The 16,341-nt window shown below is 56.6% G+C and overlaps 1 protein-coding gene across 2 annotated transcripts in view; it reads left to right on the top strand.

The window, feature by feature from the left end:
- Nucleotides 1-4,306, top strand: part of ALPL (alkaline phosphatase, biomineralization associated) — a 58,361-nt gene extending 54,055 nt beyond the window's left edge. For both annotated transcript variants that reach the window (XM_049617876.1, XM_049617877.1), the window contains exons 10-12: nucleotides 1,869-2,060; nucleotides 2,498-2,617; nucleotides 3,345-4,306. In XM_049617876.1, coding sequence (XP_049473833.1) covers nucleotides 1,869-2,060; nucleotides 2,498-2,617; nucleotides 3,345-3,610 — 578 coding nt within the window. In that variant the 3' untranslated portion in view covers nucleotides 3,611-4,306. The remainder of the gene's footprint in view (nucleotides 1-1,868; nucleotides 2,061-2,497; nucleotides 2,618-3,344) is intronic.
- Nucleotides 4,307-16,341: the final 12,035 nt, after the last annotated feature.

Here is a 16,341-nt window from a genome sequence, read left to right as displayed (position 1 = left end):
GGAGAAGGAGATTCCTTTTGGGGAAGATGGGGTACGCAGGGTATTGAAGCCCCCAGCCCAGCAAGCCGTTCTCCTTTGGGCCTGAGGATGGCCCGTCAGGCTGACTAGTCCAAGAAGACTTCCCAGGAGCCTTCCTTCTGGGGGTCCCTCCCCGAGGCCCCTGAACTTCACTCCTTCCAAAAGACAAATTAGTAGGCCCTGATGGACCCCCCTGCATCTGAGTGGCTGCCTGGCTGGGCTCAAGGAACAGGTCCGGGGTCCTTGTCCACACACGCCCATCAGTCTGCGGGAGCCCTCAGCCGGATGGTGCGTATCTGCCGTTCCTAGGCACGTGTGGGGCCAGCGTCAGATTCGTGAGTCCTGTGCCTGAAAGGAGACCCAGGGCAGGCCCTGGGATGTCCCGGGTCCCCCAGATTGGGACAGCCAGAACTTTGGGGATTGGCAGTGCTGCGTGCCAACGTTCACAGGGTTTCCCAGCGCTGATGGGAAGCACTGGAGTCGGGCTTGTGTTCTTCGCTGCTGCGGCCTCTACCTGTACATTTCTGTAAAATGAGGCCAAAAATAGTCTTCGAAGGGTTATTAGCATCCATTGCGTTCAGAGACATAAAGTACTTGGAACAGGGCCCAGCAGAGAATAAATCTTCCGTGTTTCTATTATTACCATTATTATGATTACACAATAGCTAAGTCAATAACAATAGGAAGTGTGAGGAAGTGATAAAGTTTCCGGAATCTTCCAAAGTTCTAATAGCCATTGTCTTCTGTGGTTCCTGATGTTGCCTCACTGAACTCTAGAGGTACACACACACACACACACACACACACTTGCACATATACTCTCACCACACATATACACACACTCAGGCCCCTCTGCCTTCCAGAGGCCAGTGGCAGCCAAGCCGGCTTGGCCGCTTTCTCGCCAAACCCCAGGGTTCCCACTTAAGCATGGCAGGTCTCAGCCTGGCCTGAACAGGCCTCTGACGCCAAGGACCCAGCCAGGAACCAATGGTGGTGAGCACAGGCTCCCCTGGGAGCATTTCTCTTTGTGACTGCTCCCAGAGCCACAACAAAGGGAGGACCCACCCTGCCAGCCTGCCAGGCCAGAGTGGTGAGGCTCAGGCCAGTGGGAAGCGAGGGCGGCCAGGCCGCCCCGGCTCAGGACCCTCAGAGTTGGGAGTGTCCACTCAGGCATCCTTCTCCTGTTAGAGACAAGGAGGGGTCCCCTCAGGTCATGTAGCCCTGAGCCATGACCTTTAAAGCCAGGCTCAAAGCCAAGCATCTTGCGCTCATATAGGAGAGGCGGCACAGGATCCAGGCTTCAGAGGCCTTTATGAAGGCTTGTCATGGGCACTGAGAATGAGAGTCATGCCTGAATTCAAATCCCGCTACTCCCACCTTGGTCGCGTCACTTCTGCCCCCAGGCCTCATTTGCTCCATCTGTAAATGGGGCCGATTGTGCCCATTTCTGCCCAGGATTGTTGTTACGGGGAAATAAGACACCGGCTTGTTGTGCCTGGCACTCGGTAGGACCTCAGGCTTGCTGGTTCCCTTCTCTGTCTGTCTGAGGTCTCAGACTCCTTCAAGCAGCTGAAGATGCTGCACTGAGAGCCCCATGGGGTCACAGACAGAGCACAGAGTTTTCAGTCAGGTGGATCTGGCTTTGCTCTCTCTGTGCATGAGCCCTTGGTCTACAGCCTACCTTCTCTGAGCCGCTGTAAAGGTTGAATGCCGCATAAAGTGCCTGGCGTGGTACACGGCGCATGGCAGTTCCCCATCAAAGAAAGGTTGATCCAGCAGTAGTGTGGTGGGGCCTGGGGGCACCGATCTTCCCTCCCCTTCACCCGAGCCCTCTGCCTCGGTGTCTCAAGGAGGCAGGATTGACCACGGGCATCACGAAGGCAAGGCCAAGCAGGCGCTGCATGAGGCAGTAGAGATGGACCAGGCGATTGGACAGGCAGGCGCCATGACATCCGTGGAAGACACACTGACCATCGTCACTGCAGACCACTCCCATGTCTTCACTTTCGGCGGGTATACCCCCCGTGGCAACTCTATCTTTGGTAGGTGGGCCTCTGTTGGGGTGGACACTGGGCACTCCCAGGGCTGCCCGTCTGGGAGCAGGCGCAGGGTGGGAGAGCCAGCAAGCTCGGGGCCTGGCCCGTGTGGGATCCATGAGAATTGGGTAGGACAGAGAAGTTATGGATGGGTGGGGGGTGTAGGGTCAAGTGCATGAGTGGCTACCTGTGTGATGGGTGGATAGAAGAATGAGAGAGAGGATGGATGGATGGACTGGTGAGGGCTGGGTGGATGGACAGACAGCCAGGTGGAATACCAGATGAGGGGGATGTGGGCACAGTGAAAACTGAGGGGTGGTTAGTTGGAAGTAAGCCAGGTTTAGAAGGTGGCTTCATGGAGTAGTTCAAAGGGGACTTGAGGGTTGCCAGGCTGGGGCTTGGGGACTCCAACATGACTCCGGGGCCAATGCCTTTCTGTGCAGGTCTGGCCCCCATGGTGAGTGACACAGATAAGAAGCCCTTCACCTCCATCCTGTATGGCAATGGGCCTGGCTACAAGGTAGTAGGCGGTGAGCGAGAGAACGTCTCCATGGTGGACTACGGTGAGATTGTCAAAGTCCAGAGCTGGGAGGGGACACGGTGCCCCTTGGGGATGGGCTTGGGAACCCTGCAGGCTCCCTGTAGGAGACCCCAAGGTCAGGGGTCTCCTAAGAGCCATGACTTGAGTCAGAGCAATCCCAGTTCAAACCCCCTTGTACGATTGAGCAGCTCTGTGACCTTGGGCATCAATGTGGTCTTCCCCAGCTTCCCTTTCCTCCTTAAAAGAATTCTAGCTCCCAAGGTTGCCTGAAGGACTAACTGGGTCTGAGGAGCTTCGTGTAGTGCCCGGCACGTGCAGGTGCCTGCTCTGTTACACTGCCATTTTTATGGGCTATATAATATTCCAAAATCTGAGCCTTCTCAGTGTATTCATCTGGTTCCCTCCTGTTGAATATTCATTTGCTCATGATGGCCCCAGTAGCCCATGGGGGTCTAACTGTGCAGCCAGTGGTAGGAGGCTCTCCCGGGTTGACTGTTCCCTTCTAATTGAAACAGTCCAGCTGAGGTTGATTTTTCTCTTCTGGGGGTTGAGGGTACAGGCTTCTGTGTCAGAACGGACTCAGGCCCAAATCCCGTGGCCTTACACAAAATGACTTCCCGGCACTGAGCCTCGGTTTCCTCCTCTATGAAACGAGGGCATGTGAGCCAGCCTGAAAGAGCGGGGGGGAAGTGGCTGCAGACTGCCAGTCCCCTGGCAGGCTCTCAGCAAGTGTTTCTTCTGGCCCACAGCTCACAACAACTACCAGGCGCAGTCTGCTGTGCCCCTGCGCCATGAGACCCACGGTGGGGAGGACGTGGCGGTCTTCGCCAAGGGTCCCATGGCGCACCTGCTACATGGCGTCCACGAGCAGAACTACATTCCCCACGTGATGGCTTACGCGGCCTGCATCGGTGCCAACCTTGACCACTGTGCCTCGGCCAGCTCGGCAGGTGGCCCTTCACCAGGTCCCCTGTTCCTCCTGCTGGCCCTGCCCTCCTTGGGCATCGTGTTCTGAGGGCCCGCGGCCCAGGCACCCACTAGCCTATGACAGATGGCCAGCCTCCCTCTCTCAGCACTGCCCACCACCTGGGAGCCCACACCTCAAGGGCTGGGGAGGCGGGGGGCCTTCACAGCCTCAACAGCTGCCAGAAAGAGGACCCAGGAAACCAAAGTCTGCTGCCCGCCTCGCTCCCCTCTGGAATCCTCCACTGGCACCAGACCCATTCCTGGCCTCCGGCCTCTGCTCCCTCCCTGCTGCCCCTTTGGCCAACAGAGTAGGTTTCTCTTGGGCAGGCAGAGAACACAGACTGCCGAAATTCTCAAAGCATCTTATTTTTCTAGCAAACATATTTCTCCAGGCCTGGAGGCCCCGAAGCTTCCATGGAACATTCCGGATCTGACCTTCCCACTCCCCTCCCCTCTTGGAACCACCAGGCCCCATCATGCTCATGTCCCTACCCGCAGGGGAGACCGGGTCCTTCCCTGCAGGATGGGGGTTTGCTCACTCATTCCGAGGCCGCCAGGGGCTCCCAGGAAGTAAACTGGGACTGGCCATCCAACCCCAGGGTGGCCGGACACTTCCCAGCTCTTAACACGCACGCCCACTCCTCTCTGAAGCGACACCCCTGTTTGGAACGGCAAAATTTTTTTTTTCTCTTTTTGGTGTTGGTTAAAAGGGAACACAAGACATTTAAATAAAACTTTCCAAACATTTCTGAGGACAGAACTGAGTCTTTGTGGTCAGTGAGGAAGAGAATGAAACAAGCTTGTTTCTCTGGGAAGAATTGGACTCTGGGCCCAGGAGGGCAGATGGAGTCCGGCGGGGAGGAAGGGGTATCCTGCTGACCCGGGGGCTTCTTCACTCGTTACCTGCATGACTTTGGACAAACTGCTTTGTATCTCTGTGTCTCTGTCTTCTTAGCTATAGAATGGGACGCAGTCCGGTCTGGGTTGCTATTAGAGAAAAGTATGCCTCTGGGTCCTGAAACTCACAGCAAGAAGGCCTTCAAGGGCCCTGTGACACTCTTGCCACACAGCTCCGACAGACAGAGCTCCATGTCCTGGTCCAGTGGAGCTGTTCGTTCGTTCATTCATTCATTCATCCAGCAAATCCAGTTGACCCTTGAACAAGATAGGTTTAAATTGCATGGGTCCACTTACATGCAGATTTTTTGGGGATAAATACAGGAAATGTATTTTCCTTAAGATTTTCTTTTCTTTTTTTTAAAGATGATACTTTTTTTTTATGTATTTATTTTGAGAGAGAGAGAGAGGGGGGAAGGGGCAGAGAGAGAGGGAGACAGAGAATCCCAAATAGGCTCCACGCTGTCAGCGCAGAGCCTGATGTAGGACTCGATCTCACGAACTGTGAGATCATGACCTGAGCCGAAATTAAGAGCGGGATGCTCAACCAATTGAACCACCCAGGTGCCCCTCCTTATGTTTTTTTTTTTTTAATAACATTTCTTTAGCTTACTTTATTGTAAGAATATAGTATACGATGCATATAATATCAAATATGTCAATTGTTAACATATTTATTTTAACGTAATACACACAACATAAATATGTTAAGTTAATTGACTGTTTTATGTTATCAGTAAGGCTTCCAGTCTTTAGGAGGCTATTTGCTAAATTTGGGGAGGGGGTCACAAATGATACACGGATGTTTTACTGCGCAGGGGGTTGGTGCCCCTAACGCTCATGTTCAAGGGTTGATTGTGTTGAGTAGGTGCCAGGCACCAAACCAGGTCTTAGGAATTTTGTGGGAAACAACACAGACATGCTCCTTGCCTTCACAGAGCTTCAGCCTAGCTTGGCGATGGTGATCTTTCCATTCCTGATTATCTGGCCTGAGAACTGGGCTCAGGATTGCACCTGATATTGGGTATACAGGGTTCTCCAAGTCTGCTCCTTGCCTCATTGGAATGATAGTCCCTATAAAGGTAATCATAATCGTAAACATTGAACACTTACCAGCTGACAAGCTCTGCTTGGTGATCTATATGGATTCAGTTCATTTGATCCTCACTAGGAAGTAGGCCCCTGTCATCCACATTTATAGATTAAGGAAGCCGAGGGTGCAAGGCGTGGCGTGATTGCTCAAGGTCCCCAGGTTGTGGGGCTGGGATTTGAATCCACATACATCCGATTCCAAAACCCCTATACTTAATGACATCCTTTGTTTATAATACGTTTCCGACTTCCTGACAACATTCGAACGCAGCCAATGCTAGTGACTCAACACACACTAGTCAAATGTGAACTCAGAAAGATGAGAAACCACGTCAGAAGTGTGCCCTTCTTCAGGGGAGAAAATGCAATCAAGCTGATTTCTCTCTGAACTTTCTGGCAGTCCTGGCAGAAAGGGGAGTCCAGCCATGCCGATGCTGGGAGAGGAAATTAAAACTAAGGGGTGCTTGGGGGCCCCTGGGCAGCTCGGTCGGTTAAGCATCAGATTCCTGATTTCGGCTGAGGTCATGAACTCACAGTTTGTGGGTTCAAGCCCCACATCAGGCTCTGCACTGACAATGTGGAGCCTGTTTCAGATTCTCACTCCTCTTGCTTTGTCCCTACTCTGCTTGCACTCTCTCTCTCTCGAAATAAATAAACTTAAAAAAAAAAACCCAAAAAACTATGGGCACTTGGGTGGCTCAGTCAGTTAAGCATCTATTCTTGATTTCGGCTCAGATCACGATCTCTCAGTTCGTGGGTTCAAGCCCCATGTCGGGCTCTGTGCAGAATGTGGAGCCTGCTTGGGATTCTCTGTCTCCCTCTCTCTCTGCCCTTTCCCTTCCCTTTCTCTCTCTCTCTCTCTCTCTCTCCCTCTCTCTCTCAAAATAAATACATACACATTAAAAAAAAATTAAAACTACACGCGTACATTCTTGCCAGGGCAAAAAGACAACTCCTACCACCTTCACAATTTATATGTTATCTCTACTATTATGTCCTAAACAGTTGTTTAAATCCACACGGGAGCTGTTGAGCTTTAAACGCTCCCCAGTACCACCTGAAGTCAGCTTACGTGTCTCCAGGATGTGCAAGCCATACTTTGTGTCTTGGGTTGGGTTTTCCAAAGGCAGACCCTGAGAAAAGGATTTGTGCACCTGTGGTTTGTAAAAGGAACCCAGAAGGCACCAGGCGGAGAGTGGGGAAGTGGGACAGGAGAAGGAGGGAAGCTGATAAAAGGTAAGTTATGTAGCAGCTCGCCATCAGGGGCAACCAGGGCTCAACCCCCACCCCTGCCCCCCGCCCCGGGGCCACCAGGAGGCCCAGCAGAAGACGCCCCTCCATCCATCCTCCTGCCGGCAGGTGAGGGAGCTGTGGCGTTTACTCACCAACTCTCATCCTTCATTGGCCAAGGGCTGCTCCCGGAAAGATGACAGCTCGGCACTTCCAACCTGCCCTTGCAGGGCTGAGAGAAAGCCCCAGGGCACGTGCTGGGACCTTAAATGCTCAGAGGATACAAACAGGGCACCAATAACATCTGTTTAACTTTGCGATACGCGGAGGAGGCTAAAAAGCACGGACTGTGGGTCAGAGAGACGGGGGTGCCTGCCTCTGCTCCATTGCACTGTCGTTTCTATGAACGGGGGCAAGTTCTTTCACTTTGCTGCTGTTGCATGCCTACGCTGGAATGACAGTACCCACAGCACAAGGGTTTCCAGAACAAAGAAAGGATGGCAACTCCACATGTATTCATCCAGATAACCCTGCCTTCTGTGAAAGATAAATCCGGAACTTAACACAGGAAGAGTTTATTTCTATCTTAAACATCTGGTGCTTCTGGTCGGGCGCCTGGGACCCAGGCTCTTTCCACCTCGTAGTTCTGCCTCCTCCAAGTCCCGGATGCACCATCTCACTGGGACTACCGAGGTTCTGCGTGAGCAGCACATCGATGGGGGGGACCCTCTTTTTAGCCACTTCTTCCTGGAAGTGCCACACGTCACCTCCACTCATGGTCCGTTGGTAAGAAGTGGTCACATGACCACCTAGATGCAAAAAAGGCTGAGTAGTGACATCTTCAGCTTTGGAGCAGGTTTCCAACCTCAGCATTATGGACTCTCGGAGCTTATGCTCACTCGCTCCCCAGACATCACTACATCCTCAGGGTGTTTGAAAACATTGGGAGATTTCACATCACGTGATATTTGGACTTCTGGCTTTTTCGAAAAATTGGAAGGTCTGGCTGGCACGGCTGCACGTTTCTGCAGGGCAGTGGCTGATCTGAGCTGAGAGATGGCGGCCCATCCAGCGTGTGGCTCTCCTGTTTGCCACCGTCCCCAGCACTCAAGGAAATCACACTAAGCCCCTTTCGGCAGACGTTACCCCTCCGGTCCGGGTGGAGACAGAGCTCGGGACCCATGCCTGTGAACGGGCCGTGGTTCTGTCCTTGGAAAGCTCACATCTCACGACAAGATGGCCAGAAGCAATCCCAGTGCACAGGCGAAGCAAGGAGCTGTGGGGGCAGCTAACCAGCAGGGGGCACGGTGGGGCGGGCACTGAGGCAGAGAGGGCAGCAAGCAGGCTGGGGCCTGACGGGCCAAGGAGCACTGAGGCAGAACGTGGGGTTACAGAGAGGATTCCAGAGGAGACCTTGTGGGGACAGATGGTCAGGAAGGTCTCGAATGCCATTCCAAGAAGCTGGAGGTGAACGAAGACCCTGGGGAGCCATGGAAGGTTCTGGAGCCTGGGAGTGAACCTCATTTTTGAAAGATCATCATGGCTGCCCAAAGAAACTGTGACGGTGGACCAGGCAGGAGAAGATGGGCCCATGGAGACGGGAAGAGGGAACAAACCCCAAATATGTGCCTGAGAGTCCCAGCTCCTACCTGTCCAGAAGGCGGCTGGAGCAGCCGGTGAGTGAATAGTTCGTCAGCAAACTGACTGCGCTGATATTGAGGGACGGAGGGAGCAGCACATCAACTGCAGTGAGGTTGACACCTTGCGGGCACATGTGTCACGTACACGCCCCCCACCATCCTGTGAGGTGGGCAATATCATCCCCATTTCTCAGATGAGAAGGGTGAGGCGTGGCAGAACACAGTGACCTGCTCAGGGCCCATGGCTTGTAAGTGACAGCTGCAAGTTGAACCTAGGTGTGCCTGACTCCCAGCCCGTGTCCCCTCCCTGGCCTCTGGGTGCTAATCCCTTCAAGGAAAACAAGCCAGGCCCCATCAGCCACAGAAGCCCTTCGATGGGGGAGTAAGAGCCCCAAGCCAGCAGAGTTTATAATTAGCCTTGGTGGCTAACCCAAGACCTCCCACCAAGATCTAGCACCAGCCGATCGGGGGGTGGGGAGGGTGGGCTGGGGAGATTAAGTTCTTAGGAGAGGATTTGGGCTCCCGAGTTTCTGGGTGGCTCCCTGGGGCCTCCTTGTGCTGCCGCCGTGATCATGACTCCAGGCCATGGAGTCCTGCTCCTCAGCCATCTGCGCCGGCCTCAGGATGGGGAGGACACACGTGCCCCACCAGCCAAGCGGGGGGCAGGCGGGTTGGGGTCTGCCACCAGCCAGGGCCACGTGTCCCTCCTACCCGCGGGAACAGAGGTCTACGATCGTTGAGGTAGTGGGAACCCAAGCCAAGGCACGCGGGCGAACATTTCTATGGTGTCCCCAGAGTGCCAGGCACTGTTCCTGGTGCCTCACAGGGCACTTAGCCTATTTAGCCTCCCCACCACTCTCAGAGAGGGCAGGACTGTTTCTGTCTCCATTTTACAGAGAAAGAAACGGAAGCAGAGAGAAACTGGTCACTTTATGTAAAGTCACACACCACCAAGGGACGAAGGACGGGAAGCTGAGCGCCGTGGCGCCCCAGTGCAGGATTCAATCATGCCCAGACCTCCTCTGGGCATGGTGAGCAGCCAGGAGAGGTCGGGAGTGTCACTGCAAAGGTGGCAGGGGCGGGACATCACGGGCGGAGATCCTGGGCCCTTGTCCTGGTGGGGAATGCCCGTGGGCTGCCAGCAGAGCCTCTGTCCCCACCTGCCCCCACCAGGGTGGCTGGCTCCAGGGCGTCGGAGGGCAGCCTGGGCTTGCACACCCTGGCTGAGGGCCCTGTGATTAGGCTCCTGCTCACTCAGGCCACCTGACTGGGAGAGGATGGCAGCTGAGAGGCTGAGCCCTGAGGACCGTTGGCCGGGGCAGAGTGCAGGAGGGTCCTGAGGCAGGATCTGGAGGAGCGTGAGATGTGACCATTCACCCCGCTCCCTCCCACAGCCCCCGGGGCCAAGGCCTGAGGGGCTGCTGCCCGCTCCCCGGGCATGAGCAGATGCCGTCCTGGCATCTTCCCTCATGGCAAGTTTTGGTGCTTCGTGTGCCCTTTGTCTGCCTTCGCTCCTGAGGGATCTCCTGGGGCACAGGCCCCTCTCCACAGTCCCCCAGACCACGCTCAGGGCTGGAGGCCAGGGAGGAAGGCAGCCCAGAAAGGGTCAGACACCAACTTGAAGTCACACACTAAAATGGCTTAGACACAGAAGGTGACGTGGTCCAGTTTGTGCTTTGGAAAGATCACTCTGGCCACCGTGCAGAGGAAGAACCGGGAACACCAGGAGTAGACGCTGGAGGCAGTCTGGAGGCCTTGCTGTCGCTGGGGGTGGAGCTGGCTTGGGCCAGCTAAGTGTGGTGGTGGCGGGAAGCAGCTGGATCCCAGACAAGTTTGGGACTTAAAGCCAGCAGGGCTTGCTGAGGGACTGAATGTGGGGAGCAGAGGAAGTAGAGGAACCGGGGATGCCCCCTGAGCTTTTGGCCTGGGCACCTGGGAGGAGTGCATTTATGGACATGGGGGAAGAGATTTGGAGGGAAAATAGAGAAGTGGTTTGGCTCACGTTGGCTTAGAGATACCCGTTGGACTTGGGGGTGGACACGCCCGTGGGTAGGTGGGAAGGATGAGTCTGGATTCAGTGGAGGAGCTCAGCTAGAGACACAAGGAAGAGGGTCGTGACGGTATTTAAAGCTGCAGGGCACAGAGAGAACGTGATGGGCCCAGGATCACAGCCAGCCAGTGGCCAGGATTTGAACTGGGGTCCGTCAGGCTCCAAAACCCACAGGAGCCTTTTTCACTCCAGCAGGTGTTCACTTCTGGGATTCCTCCAAGGTGGGAGAGGGAGGAAGGGAGGTGGTGCCGGAAGCTTCTGAAAATAAATCCAGGAACAACTGAGATCCTTCCAGTCTGGGCTACCCACCCCCCCAACTCCTGCCTGCCCAGCCAGAGGAGCTCTTGTCAAACGTGGAGTCCTGTCCCCTTCCCATGGTACAGATGGAGAAACTGAGGCCCAGAGGCGGGCAGAGCTGGGATCTAGGTCTTCTGCCTGCCACCCTGTCTTCTCCACCAGCCTCTAAGGTAGGCTCCTGTCTGAACCAGCTCAATGGTTGAGTGGAAGCCATCCAAAGGAGACAATCCCGAAGGGGATGGATGTTTCTCTCGGGGCCCTCAGATGGAACTGGGGCCTGGGGCCTTCCCTCCTGGGCTCCCCTCAAGACAATGTTTGCCCCATGCCTGCCTCTACCCCTTGTCCAGCCATCCCCAGCTTTCGGGAGCCCTCCGAGTCCCTGGCAGGGCAGCCTTGAGCCTGACTCCAAGCCTGGCTCCTGTCCCGCAGCCCAGATCGAGGCCCCTCCTGGCCCCTGCCCAGACCACCCAGCGCCAGGGCCTGGCAGACCCCAGTGGGGCTGGTGGGCAGTGCTCCCAGGTTGGCCAGCCGCGGTCTGGCTCCACCCGAGGGGCTGTGGCCTGGGAACCGCTAGCTGTCTCCTCAGGGAAGCGGCTGGGATCTCCAGAACAAACAGGGAAACCACAGGCCCCTGCCCCACCCGAGGAGAGGGGGGCTGCCTCTGGCCACGTCCACCGACACCCTGTTCTCCAGTCCTAGCCAGTAGGGAAGAAGCAGAACGGCTGTGGTCACCTGTGGACGGAGAAGGCTGCGACTGGGGCTCTGGCCATGCTGGCTGCCCCTGCAGAGCCCCCCACGAGGGAGGCTGGACTGAGCCGGGGCAGGGCACATCTCAGCTTCAGGCTGAGAACAAAGCCCTGGAATCCAACTGATCTGGGTTCAAATCCGGACTCTGCCACATCCTAGCTGAGCAGCCTTGGGTAAGTGACTACACTTCTCTGTGCCTCAATGTCCTCTCTGAAAAGTGGTTTCAGTGGCCCCTGCCGCCCACAATTGTAGTGAGGTGACCCAGAGTCCTCTGGAGGGAAAGTGCCCGGCTCAGGGCATGACACACAGTAGGTCCTCGCGAGACATCAGTCCCTGACCCGTCACCGGCTCAGTGACAGCCAGAGTAATCTCAGGGGACTCCTGGGCCTGGCGGGGCAGGCTGGGACAACCTCCCTGATTCAGAGCAGCTGGGGGAGGGGAGCAGCTGACTCCACTAAAAGCCGCAATTAGAGCCCAATTTAAAGAAACGCTGTGTTAGTTCTTCCCAGGGCAGATGTGATTATAGGCTCGGAGCTAAACCGTTACTAACAGGATGCCACACAGGTCCCTTCCCGGGCATGGAGGATGTCCAGCCCCACACCCTCGCCGTACAACTGGGGAAACCGAGGCCCAGGGCAGGAAGGGACAAGCTCCAGCTCACGCGCAGGTTAGAGGGGGCCAGGCCCAAGCCCTGCCTTCCGACGGCCGCTCCAGGCTCTGTCCCCATCTCTTTGCTTTTCTCTGAAGGATTCATTGCTGCATCTAGAAGCCAGAGACACCTTGGAAGAGGTGACATTTCTTGAAAAGGAGGGATGGGGGCTGAGGTGGCTGAAACCCCTGAGAGGAGGTGGGGCCTCAGGGTGACACTGGCCATGAAGCCAGGGCCTCGGGGCCAGTGACAGCTCCCTGCCCAGCCCAGAGGGACCTCGAAATGATACTGATGATAATGACAGTGACCATGAGGGCCCCCTTCCTGCGGCACCTACCGTGGGCAGGCATCAACTCCTGTCTTTAGTTACCCCGGGAGGGAGCTGCTGGCGTCGACCCCACCGCAGGGAGGGCAAAACCAAGGTCCTCAGTCTCTTGCCCAGGATCCACCGGGAGCCGGCGGCAAGTGCAGGCAGTGGAACAGGTGTTCGAGCCCAGCCAAGTAGCTAAGGTCCTTTAGCGCCAGACCCGAAGTGGGTTCCTCTCAGCAAATGGTGACAGTGGGTGAGTCAGCGAATGAATGAATGAATGAATGAGTGAGTGAATGAAAAGGCTACTTAAGGGACTCTGTTCCTGGGGAGGTGTGGGAGGGCATAGTCATCCCCTCCAGGGAGACCCCTGAGATTGATAGTCCACGGGAAAATGCCCATTTCAGCTCTCCAGAAACAAGAACTCACAACCCTCTGGGTCCCAGGAATCCCCCTGGCTGTCCCAGTGCCCTGCAGACGAGCCCTGCCAACACCCCTGCGGCCTGCCCCTCCACCTTAGTCCCAAGCAGCCCCCCAAGGCCAGAAGCCAAAAGTCACCCTGCCCTCATCCCCACCCCCCTCCACACTCTTGCCCAGGCTGAACTCCGAGTTGCAACTGGGGTCTGGGGCAGGGGTGTGATAGGGAAAAACTGGCCTCCTCTCTCCGTCTGCCCCTTCACTCTCTTCCTGCAGCGCACTTTGGGAGTCCCCAGGGTGGGGGCACTGCACTCACCAGTTAGCCTCAAGGAGCTTGGGAGGTAGGCTGCTGGAGCCCCCTGCTGGCCAAGCATCCCCATCCCCATGGGGGTGGGTTGGGAGGATTCTTCATTCAGCAAGTATTTATGAAACCCCTACTATGTGCCGGGCCCTGGGTTAGGCACTGGGCTCAGCAGAGAACGTACACAGACCCTCCCTTCTGATGTCCATGGTTCCACTGAGGAGGTAACTGATGTCGGGGTCACGGCCTCCCAAGGACTGTTCCCACCCCCAGAGAACTGAAATCTCTCTGGGCAGGAGGTATGCCCGCGCTGTGACACTGGGGTATGGTTGTGCTACCCCCACCAGGCTGGGGCTCCCACGGTCTGTGTATAAAACCTGTCATTCCTAAGAAACCTCTCCGCTCCCTCCAAGAGCCTCCCAGGATAGGGTTGCCAGACAAAATATAGGATGACCAGTTAAACTTGAATTTCAAATAAACAAGGAATGATTTTTTAGTATAAGTATGTCCCAAATATTGCATGAGGTGTACTTAAACTAAAAATTATTTCTTGTTTATCTGAAATTCAAGTTTAACTGGGCTCCGTGTTTCTACTTGCTAAATCTGGCAATCCTACCCCTGGAGCTCATTCCTTCTGCTGGCACCTGTCCAGATGGCCCATGTCGTGCCTGGACATGGCCCCCTGCCTGCCCAGTTATAGCTCCTGTCCGCCCCCAGGACTGCTGTCCTCCCCTACTGGGCCCTCAGCTCCCAGGTGGACACCCACTCCTACCTGGTACACAGAGTCCAGCCTATGGACTGTCAGGAATGCTGTCTGACCTCCTTCACGATGGGCCCCGAGAGAGAGGGACAGAGCCACCGCTGCAAAGAGGGACCTCGAGCGTCAGAGACAGGGAGAGGCAGAGATCCAGAGATGAACACAGCAATGGAGACAGTGGGAGAGAGCCAGAGAGCTTAAGTCCCCCCGTCCAGTGCTGCTTCAGGGAGACCAGTGCAGGTGCCGGAGGGTCCTGAGAGCCCACGGGAGTTCGCCCTGAGTGGATCGGGACAGAGGCTGGGCCCCCGAGCCCCAACATTGGGCCTGGGACTCTGGGTCCTGGATGGGCAGGCCCTGGGAGGCAGCTTGGGGTCTCCCGCACTAACAGGAGTGGGAGTCCAGCCCCAGCCCCTGCCACTCTCCCCTCACCCTGCTTCCCAGGGGCAACACAGGGATATTCATGGCTTCCCAGAAGGGCCTATGGGGCAGCCAGAGTGGCTTTTAAAATTAGCCTCACTAACCAGATCTGGTTATTTCAGGAGACTCCGTCCCTGGCTGTCCCCTTGGCAGGGCGGGTACAGGGAGGGAGGGACCTCTACATTCCAGGGTCCCTGGCTAAGTACCCCCTGTGGCCTAAGCAGTAGAGAACATCCAGGTCCCCGTCCCCTGGCACTGGGCGGGCCTGAGCCTGCGGCCGTCTCCTTGGCAAAGTCGCCTCAGGGTTAACCATGAATGTCCAGGGACACCCCAGGGGACAGGGGAGGACCCCTCCTATTAGGCCAGGCACCCTAGAAGCCATGACAGTCTTTTCACACCAATAGGTAAGGCTTTGTCCTCCTTTGACAGGCAACGAACCTGAGGCCTGGAGAGACAGGTACCAGCTCTGAGGCACGGGGGACGGGGACGGTAGGTCAGCCAGGTGCCCAAGTCCCTCCACGGGAGGCCTCTTGCCTCCTGCGTCTGGAGAAACCTCTGGCTGCCATTTCCACCACCAGAGCTATTTCTAAGTAGAGTCCAGTGCTTCCCGGAGCCCGGTGCCCCCCACCCAAGCCCTAATTCCAGCCTCGGGTCAGTGTCCTGGCTCGCCCTCCCCACCTCGGAGCCCAGAGTGAGCACGGCACTGGCGCAGGCACAAGAGAAACAGCGTTGGACACTTTGATCCCAGAGGCCAGATTCCTCCTCAGCCTCCCCTGGCCCCATCTTGGAGCCTGGAGAGGTGGGTGTGGGTTGGGGCCCAGCCTGAAAGCCAGCCCAGAGGCCTGCCCTTGCCACAGATGGGGGGCTGGCACAGACCGGGCAGACAGGGGGGCAAAGGCAAGGTCTGCTTCTGCCACGACAGCCCCCAGTGCTCTAGCCCTGCTGTGGGTCGGAGCTGCACGAGGGAGTAAGGGCCATGAGCAGGGGTGCCCAGACTCTTTTATAAAAGGATCGTCAGTCCCAGTAAAGCCTGGGGAGCTGAGGCTCAAGGAAGCAACCCGCAATCGTATGTTCCCAAAGCCTCGTGTCCAGACGCCCGTGTCAGGCCCGACACCGATCACTCCATCGTCCACACAGAAAGCTGACCCCACATCCTCTGATGTGGGCTGTAGGTCTGGTTCCCATTCATGGCTAATCACGGCTCCCACTCCCAACACGCACACAATTTCTCAGAGCCTATCACGTGCCAGGGTGCACTTTTGAATCTTCACATCAGGGTTTAGCATTCCCACTGTACAGTTGAGGAAACTGAGGCCCAGAGAGCCAAAATCATGTGCCCCAACTCGCACGGAGAGGAGATAAAGGAACTCAGAGCCAAGCTCCTGACCTTGGTGCTGAACTGTGGCTGCCGGCCCTTTGGCGGTGGGATGGGAGGAGACCCGACCAGAGATGGAGAATGGGAGGGGGTGCGATGGCTGGAGAACTGGGATGCGGTTGTGCAGGGAAGGGCTAGGGCTAGTAGGGGACCCACAGAGCCCAGGGTAGCCTAGAGCCAAACCAGGTGGGTGCGGTTAGGCATCGGGTGTGAGTCACAGCCCCCGGGTGGCCCCAGACATCCTAGCGCCACAGAAGGGCCCTGGCAGGAAGAGCATGGCAGTGGGTGCACTTACCGCCGTCCTGGGGAGGGCGTGGGGGCTGGTGGCGGGGGGGAGGGGGCTGCAAAACTGTCAGGGAGGCCAGGGTACGTGGGCATCCAGGCTGCCCTTGCTCCTGCACTCCATCCTCAGAGGGGGCCCCCCTCACCCAGTACCCAGGCTGGACTCCCCACTCAGCCCCACATCCCATCAGGTCCTTCGCCCAGATGTTCACGCCCCACCCGACCCCCGTCCTTCCAGGCCTGTCCACTGTCCTCCTGCCCTCTGTCCCCAACATCTGCCACCTTGATCCTCCCCTCCCTGCCTGACACTGCCCAGCTGGTC

Source organism: Panthera uncia (assembly GCF_023721935.1).
Source record: "Panthera uncia isolate 11264 chromosome C1 unlocalized genomic scaffold, Puncia_PCG_1.0 HiC_scaffold_4, whole genome shotgun sequence".
Taxonomy (NCBI): Eukaryota; Metazoa; Chordata; class Mammalia; order Carnivora; family Felidae; genus Panthera; species Panthera uncia.
This window is presented reverse-complemented; position numbering and strand designations above follow the sequence as displayed.